This window comes from Giraffa tippelskirchi, chromosome X (assembly GCF_054371585.1).
Source record: "Giraffa tippelskirchi isolate mGirTip1 chromosome X, T2T-mGirTip1v1.2.pri, whole genome shotgun sequence".
Taxonomy (NCBI): Eukaryota; Metazoa; Chordata; class Mammalia; order Artiodactyla; family Giraffidae; genus Giraffa; species Giraffa tippelskirchi.
Genome location: NC_137289.1, coordinates 50,505,891 through 50,524,846, shown reverse-complemented (window position 1 = coordinate 50,524,846; position 18,956 = coordinate 50,505,891). Strand labels below are relative to the sequence as shown.

The 18,956-nt window shown below is 40.8% G+C and overlaps 1 protein-coding gene across 1 annotated transcript; it reads left to right on the top strand.

Moving 5' to 3' along the window:
• Positions 1 to 12,899: 12,899 nt before the first annotated feature.
• NCBP2L (nuclear cap binding protein subunit 2 like) lies at positions 12,900 to 14,441 on the top strand. Its single transcript, XM_081564041.1, has 3 exons — positions 12,900 to 12,921; positions 13,625 to 13,629; positions 13,872 to 14,441. Exons 1-3 carry the CDS (start codon positions 12,900 to 12,902, stop codon positions 14,439 to 14,441), a joined length of 597 nt encoding a protein of 198 aa, XP_081420167.1.
• Positions 14,442 to 18,956: the final 4,515 nt, after the last annotated feature.

Below are 18,956 nucleotides of genomic sequence, written 5' to 3'. Positions count from 1 at the left end.
ACTATGAACATTGGGGCACATGTATCTTTTTCAATTGGTGGGATTTTTTTCAGATATATAACCAGGAGTAGAATTGCTGAATCATATGGTAGTTCTATTTTTAGTTTTTTGAAAAACCTTCATACTGTTTTCCACAATGGCCGCACAAATTTACATTCCCACCAACAGTGTACAAGGGTTTCCTTTTTTTCCGTATCCTCATCAACATTTGTTATTTGTGTTCTTATTGATGACAGCCATTCTGACAGGTGTAAGGTGATATCTCATTGTAATTTTGATTTGCATTTCTCTAATAGTTAGTGATGTTGAACATCTTTTCATGTGCCTGTTGGCCTTCTGAATTTCCTCTTTGGAAAAATGTTTATACAGGTCTTCTGCCCTGACCATTATATTTAAAAACTTTTACTTGTGCTGCAGAGAGCCAGAAAGGAAATTGATTAATCTGGTATAATAATTAATATTATAATAGCTGATTTTTTTTTTATTATTACCATGTGCTAGATATTTCCAAGTGCTTCCAGAGACCTCACCTGTGCTTTACATAGTATTATCCAGTTTAATTATCACAACAAGCCAGTGAGATACTACCATCATATCCACTTGAAAGGTGAGGAAACCAAGACACTGAGAGGTTATATAGGGTATCTAGAGAATAGGAACTGTCTCTAGCACTTGCAATCTATTAATAATTAGGTGCAAGTTAAGACATACAATAGTCCTTAGGCAAGCCCATTTCCCTACCATCAATACTCAGTTGTTAAAGTTTCTTAATGGGAAAAAGCAGATTATTCTTCCTGAAACTTTTCACAGTTGTTCACAGATTTGCAGACTGCTATAGTTAGTAAGGGATTCCCAAATGGCTTAGTGGTAAAGAATCTGCCTGCCAATTCAGGAGATGTGGGTTCAATCCCTGCATCAGGAAGATCCCCTGGAGGAGGAAATGGCAATCTTTTCCGGAAATCTCATGGAAAGTGGAACCCAGGGGGCTGCAGTCTCATGGAAAGTGGAACCCAGGGGGCTGCAGTCCATGGGGCTGCAAAAGAGCCAGACTAAACAACAACAGCAGCAATAGTTAGTAAGGGTTTAAAACCTTCTAGATCAGGGGTTCTTAACCTTTTTTATGCCAAGGACTCCTTTGACAATAAAATAAAACCCATGGATCCCTCTTAGAACAAAGTTTTTAGATACACAGAATACAATATGTAGAATTACAAAGGAAAGAAATCATATTGAAATTCACTTATCAAAATATTAAAAATGGAAATTGTCATATAATTATATATAAGTGCTTGTTATTAATGTATATAGCAAGATATGGATGCAGCTCTGATAACCTCGATAACTTTAAAATAATAATGCATGTAAAAATATTTAAAGATATCTGTAATAACAGTAATGTGACATAAAACTGATTCCTGCTGGTGACAAACTCACAGTTACTGCTAATACTATTGTGATCTGTTCTCTGCATGTATAAAAGAAGGAAATCTAAATTTCAGTTAGGGATTGGTGAAAATACAGCTGTAATATTTTCCCTTGAAGTTCATTTATCCTCTGATCTTTCAAGAGTTCCTGTTCTAGACCAACCACAGTACAATATCAGTAACAACAGCAAACGTGAATGAGCCTTTACTATATGCAAGGCATGATGCTAAGGGCTTTACTACCATTTTCCATTTATTCTTCATAGCAAGCCCATGAGGTAGGCTTGCTTTACAGCTCTCAGAGAGATGGAATTAATTTTCCAAGGTTACACAGCTGGCAAGTGGAAGAGAAAACAGAAATTTATTTTCTCACAATTCTGGAAACTAGGAGTCTGAAATCAAGATGTTGGCAGGGTTGTTTTCTTCTGAGAACTCTCTCCTTGCCTTGTAGATGGTCATCTTCTCCCTGTGTCTTCACATGTTCATCCCTCTGTACGTGTCTATGTCTGAATGTACTCCTTTTATAAGGACAGTCATATTGAATTAAGGCTCACCATAATGACTGATGCTGAAGCTCCAATACTTTGGCCACCTGATGCAAAGAGCTGACTCATTGGAAAAGACCCTGATGCTGGGAAAGATTGAAGGCAAAAGGAGAAGGGGGCAACAGAGGATGAGATGGTTAGAGAGCATCACCAACTCAATGAACATGAGGCTGAGCAAACTCTGGGAAATAGTGAAGGACAGGGGAGCCTGGTGTGCTGCAGTCTTTGGGGTTGCAAAGAGTCAGACAGGACTTAGCAATGAAACAACAGCAACAGCAATAAATAGTGACCTTGTTTTAACTTAATTACCTCTTTAAAGATCTCATCTCCAAATATAGTCACATTTTGAGGTTCAGACAGGATTTCAACATGTGGATTTTGAGGGGGAACACAATATCACCACAACAGATCCCAGTTAAAAGGATTCAGATTCAGTAGGTCTGGAGTAGGGACCAGGTATCTATAATTTTAATAGGTCCCCAGGTGATACTTATAGATAGCCAGATTTGGGTTCCCAGCCACAAAATTTCTTAGCACAATGCTTGGACATGGTAGATACTCAATAAAAACGTGTTGATTGATTTTGCAAGAGGAAATAAAATATGAAGGTGAGCAACTGGGGGAAATTTTAAACTGCCCTCAGAGATCTTCAGGTTGAAGTTAGACAATTAGAGAAATAATACGTTTTGGTGCTCAGTCACCCAGTCTTGTTCAACCCTTTGCGACCCCATGGACTGTAGCCCTCCAGGCTCCTCTGTCCATGAATTCTCCAGGCAGGAGTACTGGAGTGGGTTGCCATTTCCTGCTCCAGGGGTTCTTCCTGACCCAAGGATCAAACCCGTGTCTCTTACGTCTCCTACATTGGCAGGTGGGTTCTTTACCACTAACACCACCTGGAAAGCCTAATCTTCCCCATAGAGCTCAAAAAATGGTAATAATTATAATAATTTAAAAAATAGTAGCACTTGTAATTAACAGTAGTAGTAGCAGTAGTATAAGCCCCAGAATGTAAGAATCTATTTTCCAAATCTTCTTAGTGCTCAGGGCTCAGTCATGTCTGATTCTTTGCGGCCCCATAGACTATAACCTACCAGGCTCCTCTGTCCATGGAATTCTCCAGGCAAGAATACTGGTGTGGGTAGCCATACCCCCCTCCAGGGGATCTTCCTGACCCAGGGATTAAACCCACGAGACATGTAGGTTCAAAGCGGATTCTTTGCCACTGAGCCACCTGGAAGCCACAGATCTTCTTTAAATACCAATTTATTTTACTACAGTTTGGTTATCCGTCCTTCTATCACAACTAGGATTTACTCTATTCAGAATTGACACATTTCTCTCTTGATTAAATTTGAAATATATATCCCCTCTGAAAGGATTCCAACTAAGCTGGTAACAGGGGTTACTTCTAAGGAAGATGTGGGATTAGGTGTGAGGGGAAAGGAGTGAAGGAGAGGGACTTTCTAGCTTTTATCATTTGCCAAAAATCAGTATGTTTTACTTATATAAATTTAAGATTTTTTTGTTAATATAAAAGCAACATAAGGATTTTCCTGGTGGCTCAGTGGATAAGAACCCATCTGCCAATGCAGGGGACACAGGTTTGATCCCTGGTCTGGAAAGATTCCACATGCCATGGACCAGCTAAGCCCATGAGCCACAACTACTGAACCTGCTTGCCCTAGAGCCCATGCTCTGCAGTAAGAGAAGCCACCACAATGAGAAGCTGTGCACTACAGTGAAGAGTAGCCCCCACTCGACACAACTAGAAAAAGCCCATGCAAAGCAACAAAGACCTAGTACAGCCAAAAAAAAAAAAAAGTAATACAAGATTATTTTAGAAAATTGCTATTGCAGGATGTTATGAAGAAGCCTCAAAATTCACCCACAATTTAGCCAGCCAAGAGCAACTTTTATCTCAACCTCTATCTTTATAGAACTGTTTCATAGTGGTCATGTATTATTGCAGTGCAGGAGACCAGGGTTTGATCCCTGTGTCGGGAAGATCCCTTAGAGAAGGAAATGGCAACCCACTCCAGTATTTTTGCCTGGAGAATTCCATGGACAGAGGAGCCTGGCAAGCTATAGTCTGTGTGTGTGTGCTAAGTCACTTCAATCGTGTCTGACTCTGCGATGCTATGGACCATAGCCCACCTGGGAAACCCAGTAAAGGGATAATCTCTGGTTTTCTGATCAGTAAAGCCCCTGAAGACAGCTGATAGAACTCAATCAAAAGCTTTTCTCCTCTTTCTTGGGCACTTATACTGTCTGGATCGAGGGTATATAGGCCACAAGTATGGTCCTCAGTCCGATCCCAACTTCCCACAAGAGCCAGGTCTTCCTTCCTCACTGGCAGTTGATGATCAGTTTCCACCCCCACCCCCCCACATTTTCACTAGCTAGTGCAACTCTTAGTGTTCTTACAGAGCTTCATGGATATTGTACCTCAGGGCTTCCCTGGTAGCTCAGATGGTAAAGAGTCTGCCTGCAATGCAGGAGATCCGGGTTCGATCCCTGGGTCAGGAAGATCCCCTGGAGGAGAGCATGGCTACCCATGCTAGTATTCGTGCCTGGAGAATTCCATGGACAGAGGAGCCTGGTAGGCTACAGTCTATGCGGTCGCAAAGAGTTGGACACGACTGAGCGACTAACACTTTCACTTTCATGGATATTGTAATGGGCATTTGTAAGTGGTGGGCATCAGACATTGCTAGCTTGCTGCCCTATTAACCCAGAGTTCCCCTGTTTATTATATAATCAATCTTCTTGCTAAACACTTCAGTGAGAAGGCACACAAGTCGTTTGCTTTTTCCGTGGTTCTTTGTTATTGGCTTTCCACCTCTCTCCATCCTGGGGATCCTGTTTTCACTAGTCCTCTCATTTAACCCAATACAGTAGTCTTCTCCCTCTTCATAAGAAAAAACTGTATGGTACTTTCCTGAAGCTTTGATCTCCTCTTGAAAGAAGGAGATAAGGGCAGAAGGAAGCCAACTGAACCTGGGAGCTGGCTATCAGGGTGTGGGGGTGAGGAAGATGGGGGGCCAGGATGATGTTTTCTGTCTTCTTCTCTGAACTGAGAATCCAGGCAAATTACAGACATCAAGGCAAAGGAGAGTAAGCACCTTGCAGAGATAACTTGTAGGGCTTCTATATTGTTTGTAGATCCCAAGCTACTGATTAGGGGCCCCTAACTTAATATAGTAGAAAAATGGTTTGTGTTGTTTTTGTTGCTCTCTGTTAATATCTTTCCCAAGGTGAATCTCCCTTCCTGCATTAGCTTTTTAAATCTTGATGCTGTGCACTCTGATCTATTTACCCTACTTTCCACTCCTTGGAGCATTCTCATTTACCTTTCAGCCACCTCTGGAATTCTGGAATCAGTTTATCTAGCCCTTTGTCACTGCTCTATATGTTGAAATTCAGGAAGCCTCCAACTTGTACACAGGCTAGGATCTCAAAGTTCACTCTGAAGTCAATTGTTTGGAAGGTGACATGCATTTTTCCATAGGAGAAAAAAATTGTTATAAATGGTAGTTATATTTCCAGATCAGACCATAAAAGACTTTTTAAAATGTTAATGTACTAGAACTGTGGGCCATTTGCGATGAAAAAGTAAAAAATCTTCCTAATTCAGCAAAAACAGGAAGATAGTCCAAAGGAATAAGAAATTCTTTAGCGTAACTGCTGGCTGGCACTGGAATCAAGGAGGTTGAGCTAGATGAGGAAAATGGAGAATTCACTCCATTTTGGAGGCTCTCAAGGGGACTTTCAGGGACTTGGGAAGGCTACACTAGTTCTTTATTATTTCTAATTTCACTTCAAAACTGATGGCTTTCAGTAATAATGACTGCTATGTACTGAGCATCTACTGTGTGACAGGCCTTATGGTAGACAATTTCCATATTTCTCTTCATTTCACCCTCACAACAGCGTGCGTGGGTGCTAAGTTGCTTCAGTCATGTCCAACTCTTTGCCACCCTATGGACTGTAGCCCGCCAGGCCCCTCTGTCCATGGGATTCTCTGGGCAAGAATACTGGAGTGGGTTGCCATGCCCTCCTCCAGGGGATCTTCCAGACCCAGGGACCGAACTCAAATCTCTTACATCTCCTGCCTTGACAGGCAGTTTCTTTACCACTAGCGCCACCTCACAACAGCACTATGAAGCAAATGCTATAATGACCTTTATTTTACAGATGAGGGAACTGAAGCTCAGAAAGGTCCATAAGCTTGATGAAGGTCACTCACACAGTATAATGGGAAACTGAGTCAGTGGTTTCCCACCCCACAAACTCATGCTTTACAATATGTTACCTGGCCACTCTTTTCTTTTCCTTATCTGGGTATATCATGAGCACTATTCCAAAGGCTACCAGCTGTAGAGTTGCTTGTTAGCTTACAATGTAAACAAGGATCAGAGAAATTAAGAGAGGTGGAGGGAGGGAGAAAAGGAAGGAGGAAGGGAGAGAGTTTTGCTAGGCAAAAGTTCACCTAAGAAATCAGTGCTTCTCACTGTACTGTGCATACAAATCACCTGACACTTATTAAAATGATTACTCAGCAGGTCTGGGTTGGGGCCTGAGCTCCTGCATTCCTAACAAGCTCCCAAGTGATGATGCTACCCTTGGTCCATGGGCAACACTTTGAATTGCAAGGCCACACAGAGCCAGTGATAAGCAAGCAAACATATTAAACATCATTAATTCCTTGCTACTAATTTAATCGAGATCAGCTTCTATACTAAACAGTCACTTATTATTCTCTTTTCTCCTGTAGGCTGTCATAGGTCATTGTCTCTGCCTGTCTGTTTCAACTTACACTCTACTGCTTTTTAAAATACAAGTGTTAAAGACATATGAACATCTTCTACTACTTGGAGCCCTAAGCAGCCTCAATCAAGCATTACTTTCTCTTGGCCCAAGCCATATCTCTGGCCATGAGGTCCAGACCTCAGCAGCTACTCTCAGCTTTCTCTCTCCTGCTAGGAACAGTCTTATAAGGGTGAGGCATGTAACACTGCTGTCCCAGCTCTTTCTAATTTCCTTCCTCAGAGCTACTGCCTTCATCTGGAGCAGGAAACAACATGGCTTTTTGAAGAGTCCAAATCTTTATTTCTTCCGCATAGTTGAAATAATACCAAGCATTAATTTAAGGCAGCCATTGAAAAAGTTCTTTGCAGAGTCCTCCTGCTAATTCCAGAAGACTAGTAAAATTTGTTTCCTGGAAGATTATTTGCTTTATCTTGCCACCTTCTCTCCTCTCTCCCCTTAGGATTTGATTGTGATCATTTTGAGCCATTCTTCAAGTTTTTCTTCTATTTTTAGATGCTCTGACTCATTCTTCCCCAATAGCAAGAGGCAGGGAGGGCCTTCTATTCTAGCCAAGCTCTACTTTATAAAGTAGGAAATAGTCTCTCACAATGTCTACAAATCAACTTGATGATCTGTGGCCCGAAATAACTCCACTGCTTTTCCATCTTCTCTCTCCAACTGTGGCCTTTCTGATTCCCTTTTCAGGTAGGTATTCATCCAGTCTTCACTTGAATATACTAGGTAGGTTCACATTTCATCATTGGATAAATGAACAACCGTGCATAAAAAAGATTTGCAGTCTTCTCCTTGTAACTTCTATCCATTAATCTTACTTTGACCATAGGGAGCAGAAATAACCCTTCAAATGTATCATGGCACTAGCCATATCCTCTTATAAAGGTTAACTATCTCTTTGCCAGAATAAATATGCCCAGTTGCTAATCAATTCACTATAGTTTGTAAATGCTCATGTTAAAATAAGGTACCTAGGAGTGCTCCATGTGTGGTTTGAACTGAGCTTAGTACATTAGGACTATTCCTACTTGTGATCTTCTAATGTGATTTTACTATTGTGTTGGCTTTAAAAAGTCACTTCTTCACATTTGTTGAGCACCTCCTTTGGGTCAGATACTTGATATCTACTAAGCAACTTGTCCAGAGTTTCAGTGGCAGAGGTTCTCTGTTCTCTCTTACCCCATGGGTCCAGGAGATGGTATAGCTTCTTCCCAGCCTTCTTCCTCATATCCACTGCCCTCCAGGTCTCTCACTTATTGAGGATCTTGGCATCTCACTTACAGTCTCCTCAACTCTGGCCCTTATCCTGAGTGACTTTAATGTCCTTGTAAATGACCCATGTCCAAATTTCATCCTTTCAATTTCCTGCCCTCACCCCACCCTGCCACAGAGTTGAATCCCTACATGTCCTACCTCCTTTCTTCTTACCTTGCAGGAAGTGCTTATGATTTGGAGCCTATTCTCTCCCACCTCCTTGACCTCTCTTCTTCAGTTATCACCCTACTCTGTATCTTCAACCACTCTTTGTCTTTTTGCTGGCTGTTTCCCCATCACCATTTAGATATGCACGACTTTCTCCTATTACAAAAGAAACAGACATGGACCTAGACATTATCATGCTAAGTGAAGGAAGTCAGAGAGAGAAAGGCAAAAATCGTATGATATCACAAATATATGGAATCTAAAAAATTGATACAAATGAATTATTTACAAAACAGAAACAAACTCACAGACATTGAAAACAAACTTCTAGTTGCCAAAGGGGAAAGGAGTGGGGAGGGATAAACTAAGAGTTTGGGATTCATAGATACAAACTACTATATAGAAAATAGATAAGCAACAAGGTCCTACTGTATAGTGCAGGGGACTATAGTCAATATCTTGTAATAAACTATAATGGAAAAGAATCTTAAAAAGAATATACATATATATGTATGTATACATCCATATGGGCTTCTCTGGTGGCTCAGACAGTAAAGAATCCACCTGCAATGCAGGAGACCTAGGTTCAATCCCTGGGTTGGGAACCTACTCCAGTTTCTTGCCTGGAGCATTCCATGGACAGAGGAGCCTGGTGGGCTACAGTCCATGGGGTCTCAAAGAGTTGGACAGGACATGAGCAACCAACACAACAACAACTATACATACATGCTATACATAGATACATACATACATATGTCAGTATGTGTGTATATATATATGTGTGTGTGTGTATATATATGTACACATATACATACATACATATACATATATACCTGAATCATGTTGTTGTATACCAGAAACTAATATAACACTGTAAATCAATTATACTTCAATTAAAAAAAAAAAAGAAGCAAATTCTCCTTCGGCTCTATCTTTAACTGGTGCTCACCCTATTTCTTTCCACCCACTATCACAGATGCCTTTCAAAAGAATAGTCTACACTCATTATCTCCATTTCCTCACCTCCCATTCGAAAGCCAGCCCTGTCTCTCTCCACATCCCACCTCCCACCCCACCCCCAGTCTGGCTTTTCTGATCCCAGAACACCACTGTTACTGCTCTTTTTAAGGAAACTAATGACATCCTGATTGCCAAATCCAATGAACAATTTTAAGTCTTTGTTTTACCAGACCTCTGTTTTACTGCACATCTTGCCGCTGCATTTAATACCTCACTCTCACTCCATTTCTGTCCTAATGCCTCTCTTGAAAGCGTCTACTCCTTGGCTTTGGTGATGCTGCTCCTCTCCTGATTCTCCTCGTTCTTCCCTAGTTACTCCTTTATATGCTTCTTTGTGGACTCTTCCTCTGCCACCCTTTAAATGCTGGTCTTTTCCAGGATTTTTCTGATTCTATACCTTTCTCAAAACTGTGGAAAATTCTTCAAGAGATGGGAATACGACACCACCTGACCTGCCTCCTGAGAAACCTGTATGCAGGTCAAGAAGCAACAGTTAGAAATGGACATGGAGCAACAGACTGGTTCCAAATCACAAAAGGAGTATGTCAAGTCTGTATATTGTCACCCTGCTTATTTAACTTATATGCAGAGTACATCATGTGAAACGCTGGACTGGATGAAGCACAAGCTGGAATCAAGATTGCCGGGAGAAATATCAATAACCTCAGATATGCAGATAACTCTACCCTTATGGCAGAAAATGAAGAAGAACTAAAGAGCCTCTTGATGAAAGTGAAAGAGGAGAGTGAAAAAGTTGGCTTAAAACTCAACATTCAGAAAACTAAGATCATGGTATCTAGTCCCATCACTTCATGGCAAATAGATGGGGAAACGATGGAAACAGTGACAGACTTGATTTTCTTGGACTCCAAAATCACTGCAGATGGTGACTGCAGCCATGAAATTAAAAGACACTTGCTCCTTGGAAGAAAAGCTATAACCAACCTAGACAGCATATTAAAAAGCAGAGACTTTACTTTGCCAACAGAGGTCTGTCTAGTCAAAGCTATGGTTTTTCCAGTGGTCATGTGTGGATGTGAGAGTTGGACTATAAAGAAAGCTGAGCACCGAAGAATTGATGCTTTTGAACTGTGGTGTTGAAGAAGACTCTTGAGAGTCCCTTGGATAGCAAGGAGATCCAACCAGTCCATCCTAAAGGAAATCAGTCCTGAATATTCATTGGAAGGACTGATGCTGAAGCTGAAACTCCAATACTTTGGCCACCTGATGTGAAGAACTGACTCATAGGAAAAGATCCTGATGCTAGGAAAGATTGAGGGCAGGAGGAGAAGGGGATGACAAAGGATGAGATGGTTGGATGACATCACTGACTCAATGGACATGAGTTTGAGCAAGCCCTGGAAGTTGATGATGGACAGGGAAGCCTGGTGTACTGGAGTCCATGGTGTCGCAAAGAGTCAGACACGACCGAGCGACTGAATTGAACTGAACAGTGTTTTAAGCACTGTGAAAAGTGAAAATGATAGTTGCTCAGTCATATCCAACTCTTTACAACCTCCATGGACTGTAGCCCGCCAGGCTCCTCTGTCCATGTGATTCTCCAGGCAAGCATACTGGAGTGGGTATCCATTCTCTCCTCCAGGGGATCTTCCTGGTCCAGGGATCAAACCTGGATCTCCTATGTCTCTGGTGTTGGCAGGCATATTCTTTACTGTCTGCACCACCAAGGAAGCTGCTTTAAGCACTATGATAGGTGTTTTTCCCTATGACATTGTCACAGCACTTGCTTCAAGGTACATGTTTTTAGCCCCAGTTTATAGATGAGGAAACTGAACTCACTATGGTTAACTACTTTACCAAGGGTCACATTGATAATAAGTGGTGAAGCTTAGCTTTGAACTGAAGTCTTTTGATTTCAAAATTTATGCTTAATTCATAACACTACAAGAGTCAGCCTGAAATCAGGAGATGCAGGTTTGATCCCTGGGTCAGGAAGATCCCCTGGAGAAGGAAATGGCAACCCACTCCAGTATTCTTACCCTGAAAGTACCATGGACAGAGGAGCCTGGAGGGCTATAGTCCATGGGGTCACAAAGAGTAGGACACGACTGAGCAACTAACACTTTCACTGTTTTTTCTACTTTTCACAACACTACACTGGTTAAAAGGGGTGTCTCCACTGCTAACTGCCAGGCAAGGTATTCTCCAATGTTGACTTGAATTCCTAGTGCTAGTACCTAGTGCTCACTGTTCCCCAAGGCAGCCATTCCATCTTTGGACATCCATATTCTGACCATTTTAAAAGCTCTTGTTTGTAGGAAGCCGAAATTATAAATGAGCTGAACAAGACACAGCCAATAATAGAGCTTTTTGGCTCACTCCTACAACTTCCCTTCATGTATGGTACCAAATCATTCATTTGTTCAACTAGTTACAGGCTTATTGCAACAAACAGCTGGGGCACCCAGCCTACATTTTGCTATCTCATCAACAAAGAAAATATGGGAAACTTTGCCTAACACTTGGATGAATTGCAATCCACTATAGATATCACATTCTCTGATCGGCCAATCTAGTAGACAGATAAAAAAAAAAAAGGGGGAAATGAAGTCTGGGAGGGATATTTGTTTTTTAAAGGGGCAATTTGTCAATGACTCAAAGTAATGAGTTTCCAGCAGAAAGTTTCCAGACTTTCAAACGTCACTTAAAGGCTGTCAGGAAGAAGATTTGGGGGCAATGGGCTTCCTACTGCTCTTCAAATGACATCTAAATAAGCAGGGTCCCCCATTTTTATTGCTTTGAATGGTACAGCACTGTTGTTTGCACCTGGTTTTATTTAGGCTCCCATTTCAGATTTCTATGCTTTTATTTTTCTTTGAGTTCTACCCTTGCATATGTTTCTTCTGTCTGGCTTGTTTCCTAAATTTCTACATTCTCCCCTCCCCCAAAACACACACACACGCACACACACACACACATGCACACACCCTCCTTGTCATTTGAGAATCAGTGTACCCAGCCTTCCCTCTGGACACCCTCTCTGGTTCCTCCAAACTGAATAACTGTTCTTCCTCCTGTGTGATGTAGTGGAAAGTGCACACAATGTCTATCACAATGTCGATGCCCAATAAACATTAGTTTCATTCTCTCCTTCCCCATGTATATCATTAAAACAGTATGGATCACACCATATTGTATTCTCTTGTTTACTTGTCCCCTGCATCAGTCAATTCTGAACTCATGCGTTCTTTCATTCAAGAGGTATTTATTGCATGTTTACTGTGTGTGTGAGTCATTGTTCATGCTAGGTGCTGGGGATACAATAATTTCTGAAAATCATACTTACACTGTCTTTTTCATTTTTGCATTCATAGCACTTTGCATAGTGCCTGGCAAATAAAGATTGCTCATTGTAGATTTGGTAAGAGAGTGCATTTCCTCAGAAGAGTTTCTCCAAGTGTGGTCCTAAGATCACTTGCATCTAGATCACTGAAGGGCTCAGGTTACATGTTAAATGTCAGTTCTTGTTCTAGATCTACTGAGTCAGAATCTCTTAAGGGTGGGCATCAGGAAGCTGCATTTCAGTCTGGTTTGCAGATATTTCTTTCGCACTAAAATCTGGGAACCACTGCAAAATAGGAGTCAAGGGATGGGGGAGAACTAATGCATATTTTTGAAAAGTGTAGCTAAAACCAGTTGAACCATGTTTAATGCCTCCGACTACAGTAAGAACATTTAGTTAAGGGGGGAAAAGGCATTCGTTAAAATTATCTGGGAAGGGTTTTTAAATAGACTTGGAATATTCAAATAACTATATTAAAGTTCTAAAGTCTAAGATAATAAGTGGAATTATTGCTAATAAAATCTAATCTTAATTTAGATCAAAATGTGTGATGCCAGAGAGTTTTCAGTTTTATATAACTGCTTGTATACTGAGGGCTTCCCTGATAGCTCAGTTGGTAAAGAATCCACCTGCATTGTGGGAGACCTGAGTTCGATCCCTGGGTTGGGAAGATCCCCTGGAGAAGGGAAAGGCTACCCACTCCAGTATTCTGGCCTGGAGAATTCCATAAACTGTATAGTCCATGGGGTCTCAAAGAGTCAGACACGATTGGGTGACTTTCACTTTCCCTTTTCACTTCACTTATGTACTTGACAGTATATAGAGATTTTGCCTAATTTAACAGTATAATATAGTGATTGCCATATTATAGGTCTGAATCACAAATTTGTTATTTTAAATTATGAGAGAGTATGTCACAACTATATTGGTGCTTTGGCCCCTGGTTATGTATGTTTTATCTGATGCCTAGTCCTTGATCAGGAATGGCAGTAGTGTTCATTCTCCATGAAAATTTGATTCATTTTATTGTTTTATGCTATGTTTTCCCAGAGTGTACTGTTATTAAATGTGTTCTTTGGTAATAGATGAGGTATGTACGACATCTGAGTCAACCTAAGGCAGCATAACTTCCCTTTCAGGAAGACTTGCAAAACTGTATTTTATGACCATGTTCCTGGGGCTTGGGATTTACCATTTTTGGTTTGCCTTGATGTGATTTTCACAGTCAAGAGCTGAGGTTGTCTATGCCTCTGGATGCAAACCTCAAATACACACAAATTTGTATTTCAGTTTCCCTCCTTGTAACTTTACTTTCTTTAAAATTTAATTTAGGGCTTCTTTGCTGGTGTTGCTACTGCTAAGCTGGATCAGGAACCGCCCTCATGGTGCCCACATGGCGCCACGTCCAATGACCTAAGCGTTCTGTGCAGTGACTCCTCCCTGGAGCTGAGCGAGCACCTGGACCAGAAGTTTAGTGGTGACAACGATGAGGAAGAAAGATTACTGATGGAAAGCTCCACACTTTATGTGGGGAATCTTTCCTTTTATACAACCGAAGAGCAAATATATGAGCTCTTTAGTAGACGCAGTGACATCAAGAAGGTTTATATGGGCCTGGATAAAATAAAGAAAATGGCCTGTGGTTTCTGTTTCATAGAACACTTTAACAGAGCTGAGGCCAAAAATGCCATGCAATTCCTAAATGGCACCAGCCTAGATGACCGTATTATCTGCGCAGATTGGGATCTAGGCTTTAGAGAGGGCAGACAATACGGCCGTGGTCAATCTGGGGGCCAGTTAAGAGATGAGTTTCATGAAGACTTCAATGTTGATAGAGGAGATGTTGGAAAACAGGCTCAGGTCCCTGGTGGGAGAGGAATCCACTCAAAAAGTCTTTGTTAAACAACAATGCCAGGCCAGCAAATAGCCCATTTCATAACAAATTTAAATTACTTTATTTGCTGGGCAGAAGCCCTATTAATGTATTTTTCTCTCTGAAATGATATTAAATGGTGCCAACAAAAATAGTCTCTTGTTCTTGTCTTAATTTTGAGACTGGTTGTCAGGTTACCAGTTTGATCATCAGGTGGTCAAAAGTGAAATGTCCTTCAGGAATAAATTAGCTATGTGAGATATGAGTCATGAAAAGCACAACTTCCCATTCAGGAAGATTTCAGCTGGGTTTTATGACCATGTTCCCAGAGCCTGAAACGATTATTTTTTAGACTTTGCATAAAATAAAGTCAAATAATTGGAAACAATTTAAAAAGCCATTAAAGGAATGTAAGCACATTATTATAAAGTATTAAAAAAAAATCCAGAAGAGACTATAAGGAAAGCAAAAATCCTCCTGCCCCACCTCTTCCTACCCTAGGCCTATTCCCTGGGTAATAACTTTCAATTATTTTAGCAGCTTGTTTTGGTATCTTATGGCAGAAAGAGAAAAAAAAACTAAAGAGCCTCTTGATGAAAGTGAAAGAGGAGAGTGAAAAAGTTGGCTTAAAACTCAACATTCAGAAAACTAAGATCATGGCATCCGGTCCTATCACTTCATGGCAAATAGATGGGGAAACAATGGAAACAGTGACAGACTTGATTTTCTTGGACTCCAAAATCACTGCAGATGGTGACTGCAGCCATGAAATTAAAAGACACTTGCTCCTTGGAAGAAAAGCGATGACCAACCTAGACAGCATGTTAAAAAGCAGAGACTTGACTTTACCAACAGAGGTCCATCTAGTCAAAGCTATGGTTTTTTCAGTAGTCATGTATGGATGTGAGAGTTGGACTATAAAGAAAGCTGAGCACCAAAGAATTGATGCTTTTGAACTGTGGTGTTGAAGAAGACTCTTGAGAGCCCCTTGACTGCAAGGAAATCCAACCAGTCCATCCTAAAGGAAATCAGTCCTGAATATTCATTGGAAGGACTGATGTTGAAGCTGAAACTCCAATACTTTGGCCATTTGATGCAAAGAACTGACTCATTGGAAAAGACCCTATGCTGGGAAAGATTGAAGGCAGGAGGAGAAGGGGATGACAGAGGATGAGATGGTTGGATGACATCACTGACTCGATGGACATGAGTTTGAGCAAGCCCGGGGAGTTGGTGATGGACAGGGAAGCCTGATGTGCTGCAGTCCATGGGGTTGCAAAGAGTCAGACACGACTGAGCGACTGAACTGAACTGACTTTGGTATTGTTCCTGGTAGTTTTATCCATATTTCTAATAACATGACTACTTACACTGTTTAATTTAATTTTAAATCTCATCTATTGACTTCCTGCTGTCAGAGATGAGGATGTAGCTCTATTACACCCCCACTGTCACTTCTCTTCTCTCAATCCTCTCAATATAGTTTACAACATTTTACTTACATTTTATATTGTTACATAACATAGGTTAGCTTATGTTCCAGTGACAAACAACCCCAAAAGCCTTAGTGGCTTAAAATCACTGAAGTCTGCTCCTCTAACTGTATTCTCATTACTGATTGCCTGGGGGTTCTGCTCCATGCCATGATCATCCTCCTTTGGGGGCCCAAAAGGCTTACCCACTATCAGTCATGTGAATTAGTTATGGTAATTCCCTCTTTCTTGTTAGTGATTGGTTTGGGAATCAGGCTTAAGCCAATCAGAGGTTTCCAATCCCATGAGATTAGTTATTAATAAGGCCATAGGTGGACAATGACCAATGAGGACCCCAGTAAGACAGAAATGAAGGATTTTTAATTTATGTTTGAATGAACCATTGTCTCTCCTTCCCACTGCATATGAATAAATATGTGTACAGTGATTGCTACAGATGGTCTTCTTATGACCACAAGAGAAACAAGCCCTAGGATGAATTGGGCTCTTTAGATGATGGGAAGAAGAACCAAAGCAACTGTGTCTTTCATGAAATTACCCAGATGCTGAATCAACTAACCTTGTAGCACCACTATGTCTGGATATCCTATTATGTGAGATAATACAGTATTTTATCCTGTAAACCAGCTTGTTAACATGCAGCTGAAAGTACTCTGATACTGAATACTTTTTCTTAATTTTATTCTTGTATAAAGGGTTTAAACTGTTTTCTCATGACCCCAAACATACCTCTCCAGGGTTCATGACCTTTCATCTGGGAATTTGGATAAAATCCCCATCTTACTCCTGATTTCTTCACCCTGTGTCCTGATGTTATTCTCTCTCATCAGTAACGTACTTTCCTGAGTAGGAGAAGAAAGGGAATGCCAATTTTTATGACTATTAAGTCCTGGGCATTTTGATGGAGGCTTTAAAACACAATTTCATTTATTCTTAACAACTCTATGCCCATTAGATAAATGAGAAAACAGAGGCTCAGAGAGGTAAGGGCACTAACTAGTAAGTGGCAGAGCTGGGGTTCAAACCAACGAGTCTCCATCAAAGGTGGTGTTAAGCAGGGTACTCTATTATCTCTTTCCCTTATCTTCAGTCAGGCCGGGAGGTCCAGACCTCTATTTGAGTTTTCTTTCTCCAGAAATTGCCCCACTGACTACATCATATCTGAGCTGTCTCTCCCTCAAGCAAGGTTCTCAAGCCTTTCTGTCTTGATGTCGAGAACTCCACCCAGCCATATTTATTTTTACTCTCTGGGGGAAAGAGGAGCACCTAACGTGCATGTCTGGCCAATTTAGCTTACTCTGCATACAGCAATGGAGTTTACTGACTTTTTAGTGTCTCCTCTTTACAACCTCCCTAAAATAGAAAAAGAGACTTTTCAAGTCATGGGATTAAAATTTTGTTTTTATCACAGCATGTTTCTGGAGGAGTACCTTGGCATATCTCCCAGCCACTCCTCCTAGTGGCTACCCACTTAGTCTGCTCCCAAATATGTCTTTAAGCATTTAACAATGTCTTATGAAGCATACTGTCAGTTAAGTTAAAGGAACTTTCATACTGTGTGGCTAGAGGACTCTTCCAGGAGTTCTTACAATATAACATATTCTTCAAAATCATGTTGAGTAAATCAGTAGACTAAAGGATAAAAATCACATGATAATCTTCATAGATGCAGAAAAAATATTTGAAAAAAATTCAGTTCCCTTTCCACAACAAAAATGCTCAACAAAATAGGAATAGAACAGGACTTCCTCACTCTGATAAAGGGTATCTATGAAAACCCCATAGTCGATGGTGAAACACTGAATGTTTTCCCTCTAAGATCAGGAACAATAGACTTTTGTTCAATATTGTGCTGGAGATTTTAAGCTAAGATTAATTAGGCAAGAAAATGAAATAAAAGTCATTCATATTGAAAAGGAAAAAGTAAAATATCTTTATTTGCAGGTTGCATGATCTTGCAGAGAGAAAATCCCAAGGAGTCCACTGAAAAGAGAACTACTAGAGCTAATAGTTCAGCAAAGTTGCAGGAGATAAAATCAATATACAAAAATTGATTGCACTTCTATGAACTAGGAATAAAAAATCCAAAATGAAATTAAGAAAGCAATTCCATTTAAAATAGCATAAAAAGGAACAAAATACATAGGAAAAAACACAAGAAGTGTCTAATTTGCACTCTGAAAACTACAAAATATTGTTTGAAAGAAATTGAAGAAGGCTTAAATAAATGGAAGAAGTATCCCATATTAATGGATTGGAAGACTGATTAATATTGTTAAGAAGACAATATCTCTCAAATTGATCAGTAGCTTCAATCCGATTCCTATCGAAACCCCAGCTGGCATTTTTTTAAAGAAATTGACAGGCTGATCCGAAAGCTCGTATGGAAATGTAATAGAATAGCTAAAAAAAAAAAATCTTGAAAAAGAAGAACCAAGGGGAACGGTCCTAAGATGGTGGAGGAATAGGACGGGGAGACCACTTTCTCCCCCCCGAAATTCATCAAAAGATCATTTGAACACTGAGCAAATTTGAACACTGAGCAAAACAACTTCTGAACGCTGGTGGAGGACACCAGGCACCCAGAAAGGCAGCCCATTGTCTTCGAAAGGAAGTAGGACAAAATATAAAAGATAACAAGAGAGACAAGAGTTAGGGATGGAGACCCGTCCCAGGGAGGGAGTCGTGAAGGAGGAGAAGTTTCCAAACACCAGGAAACCCTCTCACCGGCAGGTCTGTGGGGAGTTTTGGAATCTCAGAGGGCAACATAACCGGGAGGGAAAACAAAAAATAAAGCCCACAGATTACGCGCCTAACCGCAACTCCCAGTGGAGAAATAGCCCAGACACTCGAGTCCACCACCAGCAAGCGGGGGCTGAACAGGGAGGCGTGGGTTGCATGATTAGGGTAAGGACTGGGCCTGAATGCCCTGAGGACAATCTGAGGGAGCTAACATGAGATAGCAACCCAAACTGTGGGACAGCCAGAGAGAGAGAAAAAAAAGGAGAGAGAGAGAACTCTCCCACGGAAAGCTCTAACCTAAGGCACTAC